At 43.0% G+C, this 20,936-nt stretch overlaps 1 protein-coding gene across 3 annotated transcripts in view; it reads left to right on the top strand.

The window, feature by feature from the left end:
* itsn2b (intersectin 2b) overlaps positions 1–20,335 on the top strand; it is a 28,680-nt gene extending 8,345 nt beyond the window's left edge. Inside the window, exons 4-39 of one of the 3 annotated variants that reach the window (XM_053509456.1) lie at positions 1–46; positions 266–432; positions 850–1,038; positions 1,148–1,238; positions 1,351–1,493; positions 2,307–2,370; positions 2,504–2,641; positions 2,750–2,856; positions 4,901–5,163; positions 5,265–5,414; positions 5,535–5,675; positions 5,916–6,003; positions 6,175–6,305; positions 7,260–7,396; positions 7,496–8,331; positions 8,446–8,570; positions 8,793–8,950; positions 9,402–9,501; positions 9,615–9,811; positions 9,952–9,995; positions 10,194–10,360; positions 10,452–10,491; positions 10,659–10,780; positions 11,750–11,846; positions 11,936–12,130; positions 15,698–15,819; positions 16,619–16,725; positions 16,908–17,091; positions 17,366–17,464; positions 17,558–17,725; positions 17,934–18,146; positions 18,362–18,483; positions 18,602–18,684; positions 18,807–18,890; positions 18,997–19,170; positions 19,290–20,335. The exon at positions 1–46 is cut by the window's left edge and continues 18 nt beyond it. In XM_053509456.1, coding sequence (XP_053365431.1) covers positions 1–46; positions 266–432; positions 850–1,038; positions 1,148–1,238; positions 1,351–1,493; positions 2,307–2,370; positions 2,504–2,641; positions 2,750–2,856; positions 4,901–5,163; positions 5,265–5,414; positions 5,535–5,675; positions 5,916–6,003; positions 6,175–6,305; positions 7,260–7,396; positions 7,496–8,331; positions 8,446–8,570; positions 8,793–8,950; positions 9,402–9,501; positions 9,615–9,811; positions 9,952–9,995; positions 10,194–10,360; positions 10,452–10,491; positions 10,659–10,780; positions 11,750–11,846; positions 11,936–12,130; positions 15,698–15,819; positions 16,619–16,725; positions 16,908–17,091; positions 17,366–17,464; positions 17,558–17,725; positions 17,934–18,146; positions 18,362–18,483; positions 18,602–18,684; positions 18,807–18,890; positions 18,997–19,170; positions 19,290–19,447 — 5,450 coding nt within the window. In that variant the 3' untranslated portion in view covers positions 19,448–20,335. Of the gene's footprint in view, positions 47–265; positions 433–849; positions 1,039–1,147; positions 1,239–1,350; positions 1,494–2,306; positions 2,371–2,503; positions 2,642–2,749; positions 2,857–4,900; positions 5,164–5,264; positions 5,415–5,534; positions 5,676–5,915; positions 6,004–6,165; positions 6,306–7,259; positions 7,397–7,495; positions 8,332–8,445; positions 8,571–8,792; positions 8,951–9,401; positions 9,502–9,614; positions 9,812–9,951; positions 9,996–10,193; positions 10,361–10,451; positions 10,492–10,658; positions 10,781–11,749; positions 11,847–11,935; positions 12,131–15,697; positions 15,820–16,618; positions 16,726–16,907; positions 17,092–17,365; positions 17,465–17,557; positions 17,726–17,933; positions 18,147–18,361; positions 18,484–18,601; positions 18,685–18,806; positions 18,891–18,996; positions 19,171–19,289 lie in introns of all 3 variants that reach the window. The other 2 variants (XM_053509457.1, XM_053509455.1) reach the window with 2 other exon arrangements.
* Positions 20,336–20,936: the final 601 nt, after the last annotated feature.

Here is a 20,936-nt window from a genome sequence, read left to right as displayed (position 1 = left end):
TCTTCCTGCAGTCAGGACTTCCCTCCTCTGTTCTGGCTGAGATCTGGTGAGTGTGTGTATGTGTGTGTGTTTAGATAAATTATTTACTGCACTCACCTGCACAGCCAGTTTCCTTTACAAGTGTTACATTTTATTAGTTTTGGAGGTTTAGTAATTATTTGTTGTAAATATGAATCAGAGAATTATTTTAAACCGTCACAGAGAAATAGGACTTTACTGTTGTTTATAAAGAGACGATAACGTCTCGGGTCTGCGTCTCCTGCAGGTCTCTGGCTGACATGAACAAGGACGGGAGAATGGACCGCCTGGAGTTCTCCATCGCCATGAAGCTGATTAAGATGAAGCTGCAGGGTCAGAGTCTCCCCTCAGCGCTGCCCATCATCATGAAACAGCCCCCAGTGCCCGCCCCCGCCATGCCACTAACACCACTGGGTAAGACGCCACACCATAAACATAGTGTGTACAAAATGGGTTTTAACTTGAAAATAAGATTAATTTGAGATTTTATATGCAGTTAAATATTACAGCTGTGGAAAACTTTAATTAACGCTGCATTAAAGGTTCGACCGATGTGTGTTTGTGTCTCAGCCTTTACGTTTAAGTTTCTCTTTCTGGTTCTGGAGTGTGAATCCAGGAGCAGGGCGGGGCAGTTAATCAAAAACAAATCAAAACCGACATCTAGAAACCTAAACGTGTTATCTTATTTATTTCATTATTTACATTTATTTTTTTTGAAGATCTGTTAAAAAGTCTGTATTAATTCACACAATGTTTATTCTCATGTTGTTGTTTTTATATTGAGTGTTGAAATGTAATTAATATATTTTTTTAATGGAATGTTTTTATAAGGGATGGGAACCATGCAGAACATACCCATGGTGCCCGCTATGCCTGTTCTCACCCCCATGCCTATGCCGGGCATGACTCCCATGATGCCCACTGCACTGACCATGCCAATAATGCCCACCATTAGTGCCCCTGCTTTGGCCAACGGACCTGTGGGCATGGTGCCCCGCCCTCCTGTCCCCCTGAGTAACGGTAGGTCACAGTCTGTACCGCCACAGCGCGGCTCGTCACTCCCGTCTGCTCGTTAAAGCGTTATAGATAATTAAATTAACGTTAAACTGAAAACCTGCGTGTCTTTTAGCTCTTCCACTGAACAGTTACTTCACTTCCTCTCCGCTGGGATTTTCTTCTGCTCCCAACACTTCAGCTCTCCTGGACCTCGGGTCAAGCAGGTGAGATTAACAGTGTATGTTTATACACACACACACACACACACAGTGCCCTGTAATGGACTTTATACTGCTTTCTTTAACTCACACACACAAACACTGTGCTCTCTCCCAGCTCCAGCTCTTCTTCCACAGCGTCGTTAGCCGTTAGCTCTCCTCAGGGCGGCCCCTCGGACTGGGCGGTGCCGCAGGCGTCCCGGCTGAAATACAGACAGCAGTTCAACAGTCTGGATCGGCATATGAGCGGCTATCTGTCAGGTATAAGAATAAAATTATGTAACGCGGAGGTTTCTGTGTGTGTCACACTGCAGGTCTCATAAACCTTCTGTTAATTTCTAGTCAAATAAAAGTAAGATTAGAACATTTATTTAAAACGAAGTGAAACGCTGCTGGTTCTGTCCAGACAGGTGGAGCCGCTGGGGAGAAAACTGTAAAAATTCATCCATATTTTTACCACATTATCATAAATGTGAAAAAAGAAAAAAATATACAGAGTTACAGAATGTCAGTCTTGCAGAGGAACACAGTCTGTGATTAGTTTACTTTTATTTAATCATCACCGATCGTTAGCATAAAGAACCTCAACACCTGCGTGTACAGATAAATGTGTGCATTATTTTTATTTGTTTTTCATTTTAAACGTTTATCTTAAGCATTTATAATGAATAAATTGTCATGAATGACTCTATTTCTAAACAAAAAAAAAAAAAATGTGTATTATTTGAAGTGCTTGGCCTTCCTGAACACAAATATTAGCAAATTGGAAAACTGTTTCAAACTCCAAACAACAACAACAACAGAGTTTAGGAATTAACATTGCAAATCTATAATTTTTTTATATTTATAATTTATTTATTTTTTTTTTTTCTGTGTAAGTCCTTATAGTCAGTTAAATGTTTCTGTAAAGAAGAGAAGAACTGAATTGCTCCTGACACGAGGAGTGAGGCTCGGTTTCAGTCCCACTAGATTATGTTGATGCAAAACTTTAAAAGTTTAAAGTTTTAGGTGAAGTTTAAACATTATCCTGATAAAGTCCTGTAGTTTTAATTCCTGGTGATTTTGACTTTCTAGGCCCTCAGGTGAGGAGCGCGATGGCGTCGACGTCATTAAGTCAAGGCCAGCTGGCGACTATTTGGTTTGTAACGCTTCAGTTCATGTTTGTATTAAACATTCTGTGTTTTTCCATCACAAGAGTGGATTTGTTATATAGTTATATATATATATATATGTATGTGTGTGTGTGTGTGTTTTGTTTCTGGGGTTCACAGGAACCTGGCGGATGTTGATAAGGACGGTAAACTAAAGGCGGACGAGTTTATTCTGGCCATGCACCTGGTGGACATGGCGCGGGAGGGACAGGCCCTGCCTCCGGCTCTGCCGGTCGACCTCGTCCCCCCATCACTCAGGTATCTCAGGAATTCAGCTGATGGCAACAGATAAGCTTCAGTCTGCTGAGTCCAGAGTTTTGTCTGTAAGAGTTCAATTAAAATGAGTTATTTGTTTATGAACGTTAGGGGGAACGTCGGTGATTCGGGGAACGGATCCAGCAGTGCGTCCGTCTACGCGTCCCTGGCCGAGGACTTCACCCACGCTGATCCGCCGCAGAAAGCCAAGAACAACTGTGAGGCTCCTGACCACGCCCTGCACCTGCTCCGCACCAACACCTCTCTGACTCAGTCTTACACATCTCACAGTTCACACACACACACGCACACACACACACATTTATATAACACTTACATAACACTCACAGTTGTGATAGAGTTTAACAGGTAAAGTGTGTTACACAGTGAGGGGTGTATCTCGGGGCAGTCAGGGGTAGTTAATGTTCACAAGAAGAGAATTTAACAGATGATCTTAAACTTTTTTTGACTCATTTATTCTTTCACTCCTTTTTATTAACTCAGAACTCTAACTCTAACTCTAAAATAATACACTTATAAATAATAGTAATACACAAACTACTGCACACTCTTCTCTTTGTCATCTGTAGTGTGTGTGTGTATCATCTAAAGAGTGCACGGTGATGTAACGGCGCAATTATTAATTCAAATTTTATTTGTCACATACACCGTCATACACAGTACGATATGCAGTGAAACTCTTTATTCTTGCATATTCCAGCTTTCTGTTAGTAGGCAGGGGTTAGAGCGCAGGGTGAGACATTTCACGGCGCCCCTGGAGCACACAGGGTCAAGGGCCTCACTCAAGGGCCCAACACCGGCAACATGGCGGAGCTGAGACTCGAACCGCTGATCTTCTGATCTGTAACTCGGAGCCTTAACACACTGAGCCACCACTGACCCTAAACTTAACTAATAGTTTTAATATAACTATTAGATATATGTTATATTATATTTTCCTAATTATAATAACTTTATAGCTATTGAAACACTAAACCCCAGGAGTGCAGCATGCTTTATAAAGTAATTGATAATAAATTGGTTTCACCTTCTGCTCAGGCTGTTTCTGACTTTGTTTATTTAACACAGTAGATGACGTGGTAAAGTCCGTATGTAGGCACTGCGTCATACCGCGGTTTGTGTTCGGGTCGCCCGGTACCGCTGCTTTAGCATTCAGTATAATTGCTCACAACTGGAGCATTCTACAGACAATAGGAGTGTAGGTTTTAGAAATAAAATAATGAACTAAAACTGCTTTATGTAAATGTAACTCAGCAGGAGCAGTTTGTCCAGTTTTTATTCATAATAGCGTTGGGGGGTGTAAACATTTGATAATTCATTCAGTGAGTAAATATTAGCCGTGTAGACAATTGATCTGATCGTTCCTTTCTTGTCAGAATAAATAGATTCTTTCTGCCCCTGATGTTTGCCCCATGTGGGGTAACAAAAGGTGACGTTTCAAGGAAGAGTTTCTTTTCTTCTGTTCCTGATGATTAAAACTCCTGAGTTAGAGTGAACACTTTTCACTCTCACACTCGCTCTTACACTCTTGCTCACACACTCTCCCTAAACACTCTCACCCTCACACTCACTCTCACGTCCACACACTCCCTCACCCTCACTCTCACTCTCTCACACACATCATGCCCCAGTTGTCTGACTAAAGAAGGAGCGCTGATTGGCTCGTGTTTCACTCGCAGTAAAGTGTCTGACCAATCACAGGGGATTATAATAACGCTGAATTATTGTAACCTATTAATGATAATTTACAGACTGCGCTTGCGTGTAAGGTCACGTCGGGCCAGATGTATTTATACGTATAAAAACTCAGTCATTCAGTCGAGGCATGGGGTACACCTAACATAATAATAATAATTCTCCTTCCTTTGATTTATTTTAAACTTAACAGTGATATTTATAGGAAAAGATGAAGTCTGACTAATCTAAAGTTGGAGGAATTTAATACTTCTTTATCTTCTGTTATATAGCCGGAGAGCAGAACCTCTTTGACCAGGTCCAAAAACTAATATTCTTACTAAACACTTTGAAATGTGATGTGTGTTTACAGGCACAGTCAGTATCTCTAATCTAAACTTTTAATCCAACTAAACAATTCTCGTTCATGTAAGTGTATTTAATTATTTAGCTGATGGTGTGATTAATGGAACGTTTGAGGAGATGAGGAGGTGCGAGTCTGGCATTAATAAGCTGCATTAATAATGTTAATGTTCTCATGAGAATAATCTTTGTGCGTTTGTACAGTGACCTTTGAGGACAAGTTCAAGCTAAACATGGAGCGCGGAAACGCAGAGCTGGAGAAACGGCGCCTGGCTTTGCTGGAGCAGCAGCGACGTGAGGAGGAGAAGCGAGCACAGAAGGCTCGCGAGGAGCAGGAGAGGAAAGAGAGGGAGGCGCGCGAGCTGGAGCTGAGGAGGAAGAGGGAGGAGGAGCAGAGACTTGAGCGACAGAGGGAGCTGGAACGGCAGAGGGAGGAGGAGAGGCTGAAGGAGCTGGAGAGGAAAGAGGCAAGTGTCACGGGCTGGATCAGACAACCGTGTGACGTCGTCAGTGATCTTCACATCACCTTTATTAATATTCTAATGTGGTATATATATCATACACTCAGGCGGCAAAGAAGGAGCTCGAGCGGCAGCGGCAGTTGGAGTTGGAGAAGAAGAAAAAACAGGACCTGCTGAACCAAAAGAATCACGAGCAGGAGGCCATCGTTCACCTAAAGTCTAAGAAGAGGAGCCTGGAGCTGGAGCTGGAAGCTGTGGTGAGGACCAAACCTTCTTCATCCTCAGTGTACAAAGCTGTGAAATACTGCATGAACCTCATCGTTCCATGACTCGTCTGTCCTCACCTTCCTGTAATTTTCTGTTATTTCGTTATTCAGGGCAGCAGACATAAAGAGATCTCTGAAAAACTGAGAGAGGCTCAGGCCAAGAAGAAGGTCCAGAAAATCGAGTTGGATCAAATCAACCAGAGGAGAGACGAACAAATCATGGAGATCAGCTCGCTGCAGCAGCAGTTTGAGGTTCGACCTCCTGACACGTGTACTTACCTGTTTGGGACCGTCTCCCTCTCCCTCTCCCCCACCGTCTCATTACATAATTGTTGACATAATGAGACTTGTGACCTTTAACCTCTGTGGACCGTCCTGGGAATGTTTATTAGAAATTAATTTATCATGTTGTTTCTTATGAGACAGAAAAACATAATCAGTGAGCACCAACTGATCAGACGTGTGTGTGTGTGTGTGTGTGTGTGTGTTTAGGAGCTGCAGAGGAAGCTGGCACAGCTGGCACCAGAGCAGCAGAAGCTGAATGAAATGCTCCGAAATATGAATACGAACAACATGACGGGTAAGAAATGCTGAATTAACTAACTATAGTTCATATATTTATAAGTTAAATCATTAGACATATTATTAGGCTTTACTCTGATAAATAGTCATAATTCTGTATAAACATATATTTAACATTTTAATGAAATGACTGTGTTTTTGTTTTGTTTTTCCTCTGTAGTTTCATCAGTAAACACTTTACAGAAGAACATTACAGATAAAGACCTCAGCTGCAGGAAGATGAAAGAGCAGCTCGATGCTTTAGAGAAAGAGACGGCCGCGAAGCTCGGTGACATGGATCGGTATAAAAGCGACATACAGGTGAATGCTTGAAGCCTCAAATACAGCCGTGTTTACACAGACGAGCAGTAAAGATGTTTCATGAGTTTATTAAATTCTGTACGGAAGCTCACGCTCCTGTCAGGAGTCTTTAAATGAAATTAACATTCACATTTTTGGAAGTAAAGTCACTAATGCTGATAACCTGCTTTGCTTTTGTCCCCGTGTCTAACTAGATGTAGAGCTTGTCTGTCTGTCTGTCTGTCTGTCTGCCTTCCTGTCTGTCTCTACTTGGCTTTTGCTGCAGTTTGAAGAAATGGATGACTGTATGCTTAAGGGCCTGTTCTCTTTACTGAGCTGTCTTCATAAGCTCTTCTTCCTCCTCAAGGTTGTCCATCTCTCTTTCTCTTTCCGTCTCTCTCTGTTTCAGTGTCTCACTCCTCCATCTCTCACTTTCAGTTCACTACTGGATTTCTGCCTTTCGTTAATACAGGGATCTAAAGAGTTCTTAATTTAGTGAATAGTGATGGGACGCTTTTAACACTTAAAATGGAGAAAAGTGTTTTTCAGAATTATTATTTTTATTACTATTATTATTATTATTATTTTTATCATTAAATGGGTCTGTATTTGTAAGCAAGTTTAAATATGGAAATGTTTTGCTGTTGAAAAAGTAAAAAGATTTTTGGATTTTTTTAAACAGCTTAAATAAATTTTAATAAAGAGCAAAACTATATGTTTTATTAATTATGATGTTAATAATTTCCTAATTAAATGTTAGATTATCCTATTTTAGTTAAATTATTTATATATATATATATATATATATATATATATCCGAGATCAAAATTAACAAACTGATTTTATTAGCCGTGTATTTAATGTTATTATGGTGTGTATTGTTCAGCTGTGTGTGTGTGTGTGTGCGAGTGTGTATTGGAGTGTACAGAGACAGCGAGTGTTTGGTCAGTGTTTAATCTCAGTGTTGTGTTTCAGGAGCTCAGAGAGAGCCAGAGAGATCAGCAGTCTGCACTCGACAGGTTACGCAGTCTCAGAGAAGACAAACTCCGAGAGCTCAGAAGACACAAAGAGGACGCGCTGGAGAAGAGGAGAAAGGAGGAGGAGGAGCAGCGGTTAGTGACGAGCGCACTTGTGTAGCGCTCAGGCAGAAGGTTTAAGTGCCACTGGGATAATGTTATTAAAAACATTTTTATTTATTAATTTTTTTCCAGGCGCATCAAACAGGAGAAGGAGCGACAGTGGCAGGAGAAACTGCAGCGTGACGAGGAAGAGAGACAGAGGAAACTGCAAGAGGAGAGAGACGCCAAACTCAGAGAGGAGGAGGAGAGGGAGAGACGGGCTCGTCTGCAGGCCGCCAAAGAACAAGCAGAGCGAGAGCGCAGAGCAAAGGAGGAGGAGGAGGAGAGGAAGAGGAGGGAGGAGGAGGAGAAAAGAGAACAGGAGAGGAGGAGGAGGGAAGAGGAAGAGAGAAAAAGAAGGGAGGAAGATGAGAGGAGAGAACAGGAGAGGAGACGGAGAGAAGAGGAGGAGAGGAAAAGGAGAGAGGAGGACGAGAGGAGAGAACAGGAGAGGAGGAGACGTGATGAAGAGGATCACAAGCGGAGGGAAGCGGAGAGGAAGAAACTAGAGGAAGAGCGGAGAAAACTAGAGGAGGAAAGGAGGAAACTGGAGGAGGAGAGGCGGAGACAGGAGGAGGAGAGGCGGGAAGAGGAGAAAAGGCGGGAAGAAGACAGGAAGCGTGAGGAGCGCAGGAGGGCGGAGGAGGAGAAGAGGAAGGAACGAGAGGAAGAGGAGAGGAGGAGACAACGAGCGCAGGAGGCGGCCATCAGGGACGCGGAGGAGAGGAAGAGGAAGGAGGAGGAAGAACGGAGGAGACGAGACGACGACAGAAAGAAACAGGATGAGGAGCGCAGAAGAAAACAACAACAACAACAACAACAACAGGAAGAGAAAACGGCTTCTGCTGCGAGACTGAAAGACGAAAAGCAAAATAATTCAAAAGCCGACATCGTCGCTGCTCTTCTCCGTGGACTGGAGGAGAGAAAAGGTAGAGAAACACCACTGAGTGTGTGCGAGCGTGTGTGTGCGAGCGTGTGTGTGCGAGCGTGTGTGTGCGAGCGATATTCTAAAGGGAATCTACTTCTCCTCCTCTTGTGTCCAGGCAGTAAACAGCCCCTGGGGTCGACCCACAAGAAGTCAGCAGCTCTGACCAGGTTTAAGGCCCTTTACCCGTTCTCAGCCCGTAATAAGGAGGAGCTCTCATTCGAGACGGACGATATGATAGAGGTATCTCTCTCACACACACACACACACACACACACTCTCTCTCACTCTCACACACACACTTTCACACACACTCTCTCTCACACTCACACACACACTTTCACACACACACTCTCACACACACACACTCACACACACACAATCTCTCTCTCTCTCTCTCTCTCTCTCTCTCTCACACACACACACACGCTCTCTCTCACACACACTCGTGTTGTGTTGTTCCAGGTGGACGAGACGGTGGAGAGAGAGGAGGGCTGGCTGTACGGCAGCTTCCAGGGGAAGATGGGCTGGATCCCAGAGAGCTACGTGGAGAAGCAGCACAAGCAGGAGGCGCCGAGTTCTAAAGCCGCGGTTAAACCACCGGCCCTGCTGTCAAGCTCACGGTACAGCGCAGAATATTGCATACACACGCACACGCGCACACAGAGGCACAGGCACGCGCACACAGAGGCACAGGCACGCGCACACAGAGGCACAGGCACGCGCACACAGAGGCACAGGCACGCGCACACAGAGGCACAGGCACGCGCACACAGAGGCACAGGCACGCGCACACAGAGGCACAGGCACGCGCACACAGAGGCACAGACACGCGCAGGCACAGAGGCACAGACACGCGCAGGCACAGAGGCACAGACACGCGCAGGCACAGAGGCACAGACACGCGCAGGCACAGAGACACAGACTCTCCTAAAAGTCATATTACATCAGCAGGTCTGTGTGTGTTCACATTGTCTTGTATTAATCTAACTGAGGTCTCAGTAAAGGACAAGAAATGAACTTTATAGTTTTAGTAATGAGTTTGTTTTCATTTGATTTTTTTTTTATTTACAGTAATGTTACAGAAGCTGCTTCTGTTCACAGTGGACCGGGTCAGAACTCTGCCTTCACTCGGACTCACTCCACGGGCAGCGCGTCCACCGAACAGCACCAGGTTCGTTTAATTTTAAACACACTGAATAGGGCAACAGTTCAGACTCAGAGTTACTGATCAGAAGGGTGGGGGCTCAAATATATCTTTTGCTGTGATTTTATTTTATATTTCAGGTTGCGGGGAAGCTGCAGGTGAAAGCGCTGTGTTCTTGGACGGCTAAAACAGACAACCATCTGAATTTCTCCAAGGACGACATGATCAACGTTCTGGAGCAGCATGAGAGCTGGTGGCTCGGGGAACTGAACGGGGTGCAGGGCTGGTTCCCTAAAACATACGTCACCGTCCTAAACAGCAGCGACGCGTCTGCAGAGTATGCTAATGAAAACGCAGTTCTTTTTCACAATTTCTTTTTTTATAATTCCAGAGAGTGTGTTTTAGAAATACATAAATAAAATGAAATGTAATTAGTTTTTCTCTATTTATTCCGTATTGTTTCTCTGTTCCACACAGCTCCACTGAGGGAGTCGAATCAGCAGATTCCTCGTCCCTGGAGGGTGAGAACCGTTACATCATAACAATAAAATAAAAATATAAAACATAGGGCTAAAACTGATAAAAAATAAACTGTATCATCAGCCATCTTCATTATTGATTATGTGTAACATGAAGCATTTTGTGGCACAGCATCGTGTCATTTACACTAAAAGCAACTATTTTCTTCATTTTAATTTTTTTTTTTTTTTTTTTTTTAGAGTTTGTGGCTCTCTACAGCTATGAAAGCCCTGAACCTGGAGATTTGTGCTTCACTGAGGGCGACACCATCCTGGTGTCCCAGAGAGAGGGCGAGTGGTGGAGGGGCAGCGTGGCCGACCGCTCTGGACTTTTTCCCTCCAACTATGTTAAACCCAAAGAAGCTGATGTAATGTGGTCTATAAAATTTTATAAGATTTATTACAACTTGTGTTTTTTTTTTTCTGTAGTTTTAACAAAGATTTTTTTTTTTTATGTAGAATTCACTCCTCAAACCTGGTGCACTTGGGAAAAAGCCTGGTAAAGTCCATTTCATTTATGTACATCAGCTAAATAAGCAGTTTATTAAAACTGCAAATATTAATGTTTATTAACGCAGTAAATATGAATATTGCTTTTATTATTTAAAGTCATATTTAAGATCGTAACAGAAATCTGGCGACCGGCGTCGTCTCTCTGTGTTGCAGAGGTGGTTCAGGTGACCAGCGCGCACACGGCCGCAGGAACGGGACAGCTGAACCTGTCTCCTGGTCAACTCATCGTCATCCTCAGTAAAAACCAGTCTGGCTGGTGGCTGGGAGAGCTGCAGGTCAGGACGTTAGCAGGGTTAAAAAGGAATTGATGAAAATCTGAGTAAAGTAACGTATACTTTGAAGGGGATACCTTTTAGAAAACATGAGCACTCGCAGTTACCATGGTGATGAGTGATACCCACCCATCAGATATAACATTAAAACCATTAAAAGTGTTTGTTTTTTTTTTGGTTAAAAATGTCGATCTCTTTAATGTGTGGAGATTTCATGACTGGTTTCCAGATGGACCTTTAGATTAAACATCTGTCACCCTACAGGAAATATAAGACCGAGTACATAACAGCAGTTCTACTGAAGCTACACTGTGTGTAAAGTCCTGTACTGACTACTACTAAACCCCACCCCATCGGGATGCCCCCACTTCCTCCCTGTCACTAGGGGGCTCCACATTAAGGCTACTACTACCACTTAGTGGAGAGGGCAGAAGACTATCACGTGTTTAATTTCTCCACCCGCATCTTTTCTAACTGCTCACTCACGCATGGTTGGGGGAGGCGTAACACACTTGGAGGACAGCGCTAGCCGCTCCTTCCGCGTGCGCGAGCTCTGATTAGCTTTAGAGCCGTGATTAATGTGAAAGCATTAGGTACCTCTCATCCCGCCCCTCTGAGAGAGTTCGGCCAATCAGCTCTCTCTAGACTTTCGGCTGCGAGAGGTTACAGCCTCTGTGATGCTAAGCGTGACTGATGCTGTGGTTGCCTCTCACACAAACTCTGATCTAACACAATAGAGTACAATAGAGCAGGAGGAGTGCAGAGGCACAACACATGTTTTTAAATCCATATTATTAACGTATATTAAAATAACGTGTTTTTATTAATGTTTCTTACTTTAAATATGTAGTTTCCTTTAATTTTTTTATTAAGACACTTGTTGAGGATCATCATGTTGATTCCTGTCTGTCTGTCTGTCTGTCTGTCCGGTGCTAATGTTGTTTTAATTGCACCCTGCTGGGCGTGTTCCAGGCGCGGGGTAAAAAGCGACAGAAGGGCTGGTTTCCAGCTTCTCACGTTAAGCAGCTGGGCTCAAACAGTGGCAAATCCACCCCTGCCACCGTAGCGGGTAAATGAGGCTTTAACACTTTCCCTGGCATTACTTCTCTGTCTCTCTGTCTCACTCTCCTCACACCCTTTCCCTCCGTCCGCTCTCAGCCACTCAGGTTATTGCTCTGTACGACTACACGGCGGCGAACCAGGACGAGCTCACCTTCTCCAAGGATCAGATCATCAACGTGCTGGATAAGAGCAACCCCGACTGGTGGAAAGGAGAACTCAATGGTGTCACTGGTCTCATCCCCACCAACTATGTGAAAATGACCAGCTCTGAATCTGACCCTAGCCAGCAGTGTAAGTAGTTGGAGCAGTTTCTGTTTGTGTCCTCAGGCTGGCATCGCCCCCATTTAACTTGGTACATGACTTCATGAACAAATTGATTAGGAATCATTAGCTGAACTTCTTTAAATTCTTGAGTCAGTTTCTCATAGTTTGTGGTAAGAGGGATATCGAGTGGCAAAAAAAAATCATCATGAGAATGCAGACTGTACTTCTGATTCTGATTACAGTTTTGTTGTGTTAATGCCACTTTAAATCTTTTCTTTAAAATTCCTAATTAGATTCTTTTATTCTAAATGCCGTAAAATTAAAATTGTTTTTCCAAACATCTTTTTTTTTTTAACTGAAGGGAAACACCTGATACTCATCTTCCTTCTGCTTTCTCAGATTTGCTTTTACTTTGACTTTTTTCCTTTTTGTCTGTAGGGAGGTAACACCTGTCCCTCTGTCCCTCTGAGAGACCCACTGTCTCCCCCCACAGGGGATGAAGACCTTATTTTAATTATAAGCCATGACCACTGACGAACACTAATATCTCTCACCACTACACAGATCTCACCCTCCCCCCTCTAACCTGGTTTGTCCTGAGGCTGCGGTGTGAAGAAGCTCAGTAACATGATTAATTTTACCTCCTAATACAATCTGTCCTAGTGGAGACTTGGGGCGCTTTCACATTAGAGCCGGGATCGTCCCCGAGGGATCGTCCCCCCCAAAACCGTGACTCATGTAAAAACGCCCTTAATGCTTCATCTGCACTGTATTTAAGGCACCGATGTCAATACATCGACCTCCATAGAGTGTGCTGACACGTCACAGTGTTTACTTTTGTTTCCAGTTGTGGCGGGGCGTGGCGTGGCGTGGCGGGGCGTGGTGGGGCGTGGCAGGGCCTGGCGGGGCGTGGCAGGATGTGGTGGAGTGTGATGGAGAGTGTGGGACCGTATCCCCAAAAGTGCAGACCTGGTTATCAGACGTGTACAGTATTAATGGAACACCTAATAAAATGGTGCTCTGTGTTGAAGTGAAAGGAATACACACACACACACACACACACACACACACACACACAGCATGGACTTCTCTCTGACCTCAAAACCATTAGACAGCGGCCTGAGTGTGTATGAGGGTGAGTTTAGTCTGTGTCTGCGTGTGTGTCTGCGTGTGTGTCTGCGTGTGTGTCTGCGTGTGTGTCTGCGTGTGTGTCTGCGTGTGTGTCTGCGTGTGTGTCTGCGTGTGTGTCTGCGTGTGTGTCTGCGTGTGTGTGTGTGTGTGTGTGCTGCGTTGTAAAGTGTGAAGCAGCTGCTCACTGCAGAGATTTCATGATAAAATCAGTGATGCGTGTGTGTGTGTCTCCTTCTGAGATGAGTGCAGCTGATATTATTCAGAGGATTAAATACGCTAAAATCTCACTGAGTTTATTATTATTAAACTGCCTGTCAGATCTTTTTTTTTGGTGAATTAAGATAAAGAATTTTGTCTGCTGGATTTTAATATCCTTGACACTTATTTTTTAAATAAGAGAATTTTTAATTGTAAAATAAATGTCTTTTAAGATAAAATTCTTGAATTAAATTATTTACTAGCAAGTAAAAATTAAAGAAAGGATTTAATCATCCAACTGAAAAATTGTCGCTCAATTATCTGTTAAAAAATAATCGTTAGACAATTTGAATAATTGGAGAATTTAAAAAAATTTATAATTGATAGGTTTAATAGTTAGGTAAATTCAACTGTGAGACCTGACTGTAGAGTATTTGCAGTGTGTATACACACACACACACACATGCGCACACACCCGTGAGGTGTTTCCATACAGGATGCGTTACTTCCTACAGGAGTAAAGTCAGAGTATGTTGTTGTTTGAGAGACAGACAGCTGTGGTTATAAGGTCACAATGCACACGCAAACACATCTGTACATAAAGAACATCTGTATAAGCAGCGGCTGCTCGGTGGTTAGGGCGTCAATCAGAAGTGCGGATCTGAAGTTCTGAAGTTTAAATCCCAGCATTACCAAGCCGCCACAGTAGCGGTCTTGATCAAGGCCCTTAACCTTCATGTGCTCGGTTTAACTTGTGAGTGTGTGTCTGCATCAGTGTTCAGAGAGAGAGAGAGAGAGAGAGAGAGAGAGGAGTGTGAGATCCTTTAAGGAATTAAATTGCCTTAAACCTAAAGTTAAGTATTAATGCAGGATGTACAAAAGGCTCTGACTGATACACAGAACCATCAGCGGTTCAGGAGTTTAAGCTCTGGATTTGAGGCGGTGGGTCTTTCAGCTGCGTTTCTTCTTCCTGCACCGTTTTATTGCCTGTTTTGTAGACGTTTGACGTTGTGTGTTCATCTTGGACTCCATTGTATTGGAGGAATATAATCACTTCACCATGCAGAGCTCCACTACACTGACTGTGTTCACTTTGGGTTGAGGTTGTACTACTTGTGTATCGTAAAGAACAAATGTTACATGTTTAATAAGAAATTAAAATGAACACAATAAAAGTATATGATTTGCTTTGAGCTGCTTGAATGGAATAGAACTAATCTGCTGCTGTTGGTAAGCACTGTACCTTCTGAAGTGTTACACATACAGTATATCGCATTTAATGCCATGATTTTTGTTTAAATCATTATCAGTATATTTAATGAAGCTCTGCAAACCTTATGGTGAGGAGGACGTGTGTGTGTGTGTGTGTGTGTGTGTGTGTGTGTGTGTGTGTGTGTGTGTGTGTGTGTGTGGGGAATGCTGCACCAATGAAATGTAACCTATATATATATATTTGATTAAAGAAATCTAGACATTAAAATCCTTTGAAAAAAATCTACCTGTTCAGTTTGTCGTCCATTTTAATGTGTTCAGCGTTTCTTTAATGTCTTCACTAAAATGTTCTAATGAAACCTTAATTAACATTTCTGTGGACTGTAGTTCTGCTGTGGAACATACAATAAACATTAAGAGATCACTGACTAGGTTTGTTTATTGTTAGTCATGTCGATTTTAATATTATTAATAATATCACTAATACAACCTTGAGTACTAATACTTAGGTTTAGGTTCTAAAGCATGCCTTTCCTGCCTTTCCTCAGTAATCTGTCTGTTTTGGCCAAGACCAGTTTGTCTGTAATATCAGAGGTGTGTGTGTGTGTGTGTGTGTTTGAACGGTTTAGCCGTGGACCAGTCAAGCACTGGGTTGCTGGTAAAAAAAAAAAAAAGTGCTCTTAATAAGACTGTGGTGTGTGGATGATGATGATGATGATGATGGTCATGATGATGATGGTCATGATGATGAAGGCACCTGAAAGCCTCAGGACCGCCCCAATCAGGCCCTCAGCAGGTAAGGCTTGATGTGAGCGTTCTGGAGTGCCCTTCTTTCATTCTCTTTGTGATTGCTCTGTTTACTTTTGAGTGTGTTTGGAACAGGAGCCCTCACTTAGTCGCCCTGCGTGGTTCTAAAGGTTTCTGGTGTGTGTGTGTGTGTGTGTGTGTGTAGGGTAGCCCTACATATATATTTACCCCCCTATGTGAGGGTGATTGAGGCATCATATATATATATGTGTGTGTGTGTGTGTGTGTGCATGTGTGTCACTGCAGGGTGTGCTGACCTGACGAGTCTGGACTCCATGAGCCTGCAGGAGAAGAAACGTCAGGGTTACATCCACGAGCTGATTGAGACAGAGGAGAGGTACATGGAGGATCTTCAGCTGGTTCTGGAGGTAACTGCTTAGTCTATATCAGCTCCTTTATTTCTACAACAGTCGTGAACTAATAATGAGTATGAAATGTCTTAGATTGCAGATTTTCAGCTTTAAATAAAAGGACCTAAAGTAATCCAAAGTGACTCTCTTCACGATCTGCTGATCTTGGCGTGTTAAGTGAAATGAACTCTCAGCTGGATTAATCAGTGCAGAACATTCCAGGACTTTACATTTAAAATGAAAGTTCTCGGGTTTCTGTAAAGTCCAGTGCTGTCGGTCAATTTTAAAACGTTTGGTCAAATCTGAGCAGATTATACAGACGTCTCTAAACACGTCAGAATTCAGTCTGATGTTTTAATTCCATCAGCAGTGAGACCTGAACACGCCGTAAAAACTGGGTGTTGTACCTCACTGAACCGTTCTCTACCTTCCACAGATCTTTATTTCAGCACATCAATGCCCAGGCGAAGTGTGTTCACGTTACACAAACGTACCGTACGATGGCTCTCACTTTTACACAGATCTTGTTTTAAACAGACTGTGAGCTAACCAATGCACTTGAGATTATCAAATCATATTTTTGATCAAATCATATTTTTTATCTTTGATCTCCCTTTACTTTAAACCTAAGAGTCTGTGTTTTCTGATTATATTCATTAGTTCAGTTAGACTTGACTATACTGTGGGTAGCCAGTGTCCAAATATTTCAGGAGATGCATATTTATAAAGGCTACTCTAAATGTAATTTTCTCCCTCACATATACACATGAAGGCGTATGTATTTAATTAAGCTGTGGTTTTATAATCACGTTCGTAGGTGTTCTACAAGCCGATGTCCGAGTCGGGACGGTTAACAGAATCCGAGATGAACCTGCTGTTCGCTAACTGGAAGGAGCTCATCACGTCCAACTCCAAGCTGCTCAAGTATGTGCAGCGCCTGGAGCGCCTCAGTGCTGCCCTCCGAAGTTCAATACTGAACGTAGCATCTTCTTGGCTGCCATTTTTCCGTCTACTAAAGCAAAAGAATCCCTGAGTGTTTTTATTAGCGTTTTTTTATCGCTAGTTTTCTGTAGTGTTGGTTTTTGACTTCCTTCTGTGTGGCTCAGAGCTCTCAGAGCGAGGAAGAAGATGGGAGGAGAGAAGACACCAGTGCAGATGATCGGTGACGTCCTCGCCCCTGAGCTCTCGCACATGCAGGCCTACATCCGCTTCTGCAGCTCCCAGTTAAACGCCGCCGCGCTTCTGCAACAGAAAACCGACCAGGAGGCGGAGTTTAAGGAGTTCCTCAAGGTTAGCTCATCTTCATGGTGTTGGTGTTTCACCACAGCTGCACTAAATGTACATGATATCTCACGTTGTCTCACAGCTGAGAGAGGGAGGGGTTGTTTATCAGAATGTGGTGTACGTGCACAATAAATAATTATTACAAGTGTTAATACGTACAGTACAGTATGTCCTTTCACTCTCGGTGGTTCTGGTCTGTTCGGACGATACAGGGATGTACAGATAATTCTTTTTCATCAAAGCCACAGTGTGTGTAACTGATTCTGTTGTTTTTCTTTAGAAAATTGCCACCGATCACCGCTGTAAGGGAATGCCTCTGTCCAGCTTCTTACTGAAACCTATGCAGAGAATCACACGGTACCCGCTCCACATCAAAAACGTGGGTACCATGATGCCGGCGTGTGTGTGTGTGTGTGTGTGTGTGTCTCACTGCGCCCCGAGAGTCTGTCTAATCCTGTGTGTCCGTCACCAGATTCTCGAGAGCACTCCTGAGGGTCATGTGGATCAAGCTCAGTTGCGAGAGGCTCTGGAGAAGGCCGAGGAGTTGTGCTCTCAGGTCAACGAGGGTGTGAGAGAGAAGGAGAACTCGGACCGTCTGGAATGGATCCAAAACCACGTCCAGTGTGAGGGAATCACAGAGGTGAGCAACAAGATCCAGGACTTTCACTTAAACTTGAATTAAACTTGAATTACTTTGTGTCTCCATCATTCTTAGCCCTTTCTTTTGTAAATAATAATAATATTCAGCCAGAACTTTGCTTATGTTTTAATGAAACGCTTTTAATATTACTCTCTATTTTTTGTAAATATTCCCTGCATTAAAAAAATCTTTTTCTCGCTGTGAACAGTATCTGGTTTTCAACTCTCTGACCAACTGCCTGGGGCCGAGAAGACTCCTCCACAGCGGCAAACTGTTCAAGACCAAGAGCAACAAGGAGCTGTACGCTTTCCTCTTTAACGACTTTCTGCTCCTGACCCAGGCTGTCAGACAGTTCACCTCCTCCGGCCCAGACAGACTCTTCAGCCCCAAGTCTAACACACAGTACAGGATGTACAAATCTGTACGTCTGCACCATTTCAGCATGTTTTCAGGATTATACGTCCATAGCTAAAGTCTCTAAACTTTACAGGACAAATACAAATAATACAAAATACAAGTGCTCCATTTATGGACCTTTTATTTTTATTATTATTATTCCATAAATTCTTTAAGGAGTTGTGTGTTAATCAGGGTTGAGAATAATTAGTGTGTGTCCTGTGATGTGTTTGTTCTCAGCCGTTGTTCCTGAACGAGGTCGTGGTGAAGATGCCTCCTGACCCGTCCAGTGACGAGCCCGTGTTCCACGTCTCTCACATTGACCGAGTTTACACACTCAGGACGGAGAACATTAATGAGAGGTGAAAATAACTGTGTACACGAGGTAGACACTCCATACTGTCGTATGCCATATTTACATTTAGTGTATGTGTGTGTGTGTGTGTGTGTGTGTGTGTGTGTGTGTGTGTGTGTGTGTAGGACTGCATGGGTTCAGAAGCTCAAAGCTGCCTCAGAGGAGTTCATCGAGACAGAAAAATCGAAACGAGACAAGGTCTATCAGGGTGCGGTCCCAGGCTCAGGATTAGTTTTATTCTGATGCTAATATTTTTTTTACAATATTTTCCAATTAGTTTTAATTATATTTGTCAGTAATGATTAAATAATCTGCTCTTCTTTCCCTAAGGTCGCTCAGTGAAAGCCTCGGGCATCGGGCGTCTGCTCGTAACCGTGCAGGAGGCGACGGAACTCAAATCCTCTAAACCAAACGGTGCGCTTCCTTTCCATCTTTAAGAGAACACTGCTCTACTCGTCTGTTTATATATATATTTAATATAAAATCTTAAAATCTTCCTACTTGTGTTGTCATGAATCAGGAAAGTGCAATCCGTACTGTGAAGTAACCATGGGGGCGCAGTGCTACACCTCCCGAACCCTGAACGACACCATGAACCCAAAGTGGAACTTTAACTGTCAGTTCAACATCAGGGACCTGTACCAGGACGTCCTCTGCATCACCGTCTACGAGCGCGCACAGTTCGCACCTGACGGTCGGTCGTTCGGTTCTCGTCAGCTGATTAGAATAAATTCTAAAGAATAAGAATAGAATAAGAATAAATAAATGATAAACAAAGACAAAATAAACATTGACGGTTGTGTTTTTGTACAGAGTTCCTGGGACGGACCGAACTCCCCGTGGCCACCATCAAGAAGGACCTGGAGAACAAAGGGGCGGCCACGAAGAGACTGCTGCTTCACGAAGTGCCTACAGGAGAGGTCTGGGTCCGTCTCGATTTCCAGCTGTTCGATGGCAAAACACAGAAATAACAGGGACGTCGTCGTTATGGTTACGGACACCGCGCGGCTACGAGCCGTTTGTTCTCCAGATCTTCCTCATGAACACCTCGCCGTAAAAAAACATCTTCAGCTCGGCTCCCGAATGTCTGACTTCAAGCCTTGTGGAGCGCGTGTTAATGACTTTGATGATGCCAAGTTTATGCCTTTTTGTAGGCGTGTGTGTGTGTGTGTGTGTTTGTGTGTGTGACTGGAGAAAATGTCAGCAGTCTGTGGGTTCGCCTCAGTTCTTTATCACTGGATGTAGAGATGTCTCAGGATTTCTATTTTCCTTAAATATTCTGTCTATTTTTCTGTATTGGAGGGATTTTTTTATTTACTTCTGTAGGTCAGGATTCACACGTGAACTTGGCAGTTCTGAAAAGAACACTACATCTAACATCTTAACAGCCTGTGTAACCGAATACTGTATAATAATAATTAATAATAATAATAATAATAATTAAAGCACATATTCAGATGCGGTTTTTCTGAAGTAATAATGGAGAACTTTAGAGGATTTTTTTTCTTTAAACATTTTTATTTTAAATGGTACAAATGAAGTGGGACAAGGACAAGCTCTAATCTCTGTTGGTTTTGTGCGAGTTGTATTTATTTGTAATTTATGTCTCTCCGAGTGTCCACACCCCCTCAGCTGAAGACGTCCATAAAGTTAACGGTGGATGGACGTCTCGTCTCCTTGTGCTGCAAAACATTTCCCTGAAACAAGCTGCACATTATTATTATTATTTTTTTTATTTTAGTTCATTATTTTGAAAGATTTTAATGTTGTACACGGTGCGTCTTAAAAGTCTCCATACTTTTGGAAATCAGCAATCTATCAAACTGTAACTTCATTTATTAAACACAACTCGGACCATCCAGTCTTGTTTTGTTAAAGTTCTTCATAAAGACTTTAATCTCGACGCCGTACGGAGGCTTCTGGGACTCGCTGCGTTTGACTTTATGTGGCTTTTGGTTGAGTTTTATTTGGAGCTTTTCAGGATGTGCACAGAGCTGCTCGAGCGTAAAATAAATAAAGTATTGAATATACAGAGGTGCTTAACACTGTTACAGGAAAGACTAATTTTACCCCAAACCTCTCCTATCGTGTGTGTGTGTGTGTGTGTGTGTGTGTGTGTGTGTGTGTGTGTGTGTGTGTGTGTGAGAGAGAACAGGACGCCTTTGTTCTAAGGCCAGAGCTGCATTTAGCAGAAATGTCTGTGTTCATAAACGAGAAACTGGGTTTATAATTACAGTTTATATCTATTATAAAGTTGCACATAATAAACAGTTTACACGTACAGTAGAAGCTTCCTGCTGTCAATCAGTTGATTGTAGACGAGACACGAGCAGAAGATCATCAGCTGACGAGGTTCATAAAGATCACATTTATAAAATCGTGAAGCAAAAGTTTCTCTTTGCATTTCATCTCTGTTTAGTGATTTATAATCTCAGACCTGCTCGAAGACGTTGTTTTGGG

Source organism: Clarias gariepinus, chromosome 13, assembly GCF_024256425.1.
Source record: "Clarias gariepinus isolate MV-2021 ecotype Netherlands chromosome 13, CGAR_prim_01v2, whole genome shotgun sequence".
Taxonomy (NCBI): domain Eukaryota; kingdom Metazoa; phylum Chordata; class Actinopteri; order Siluriformes; family Clariidae; genus Clarias; species Clarias gariepinus.
This window is presented reverse-complemented; position numbering and strand designations above follow the sequence as displayed.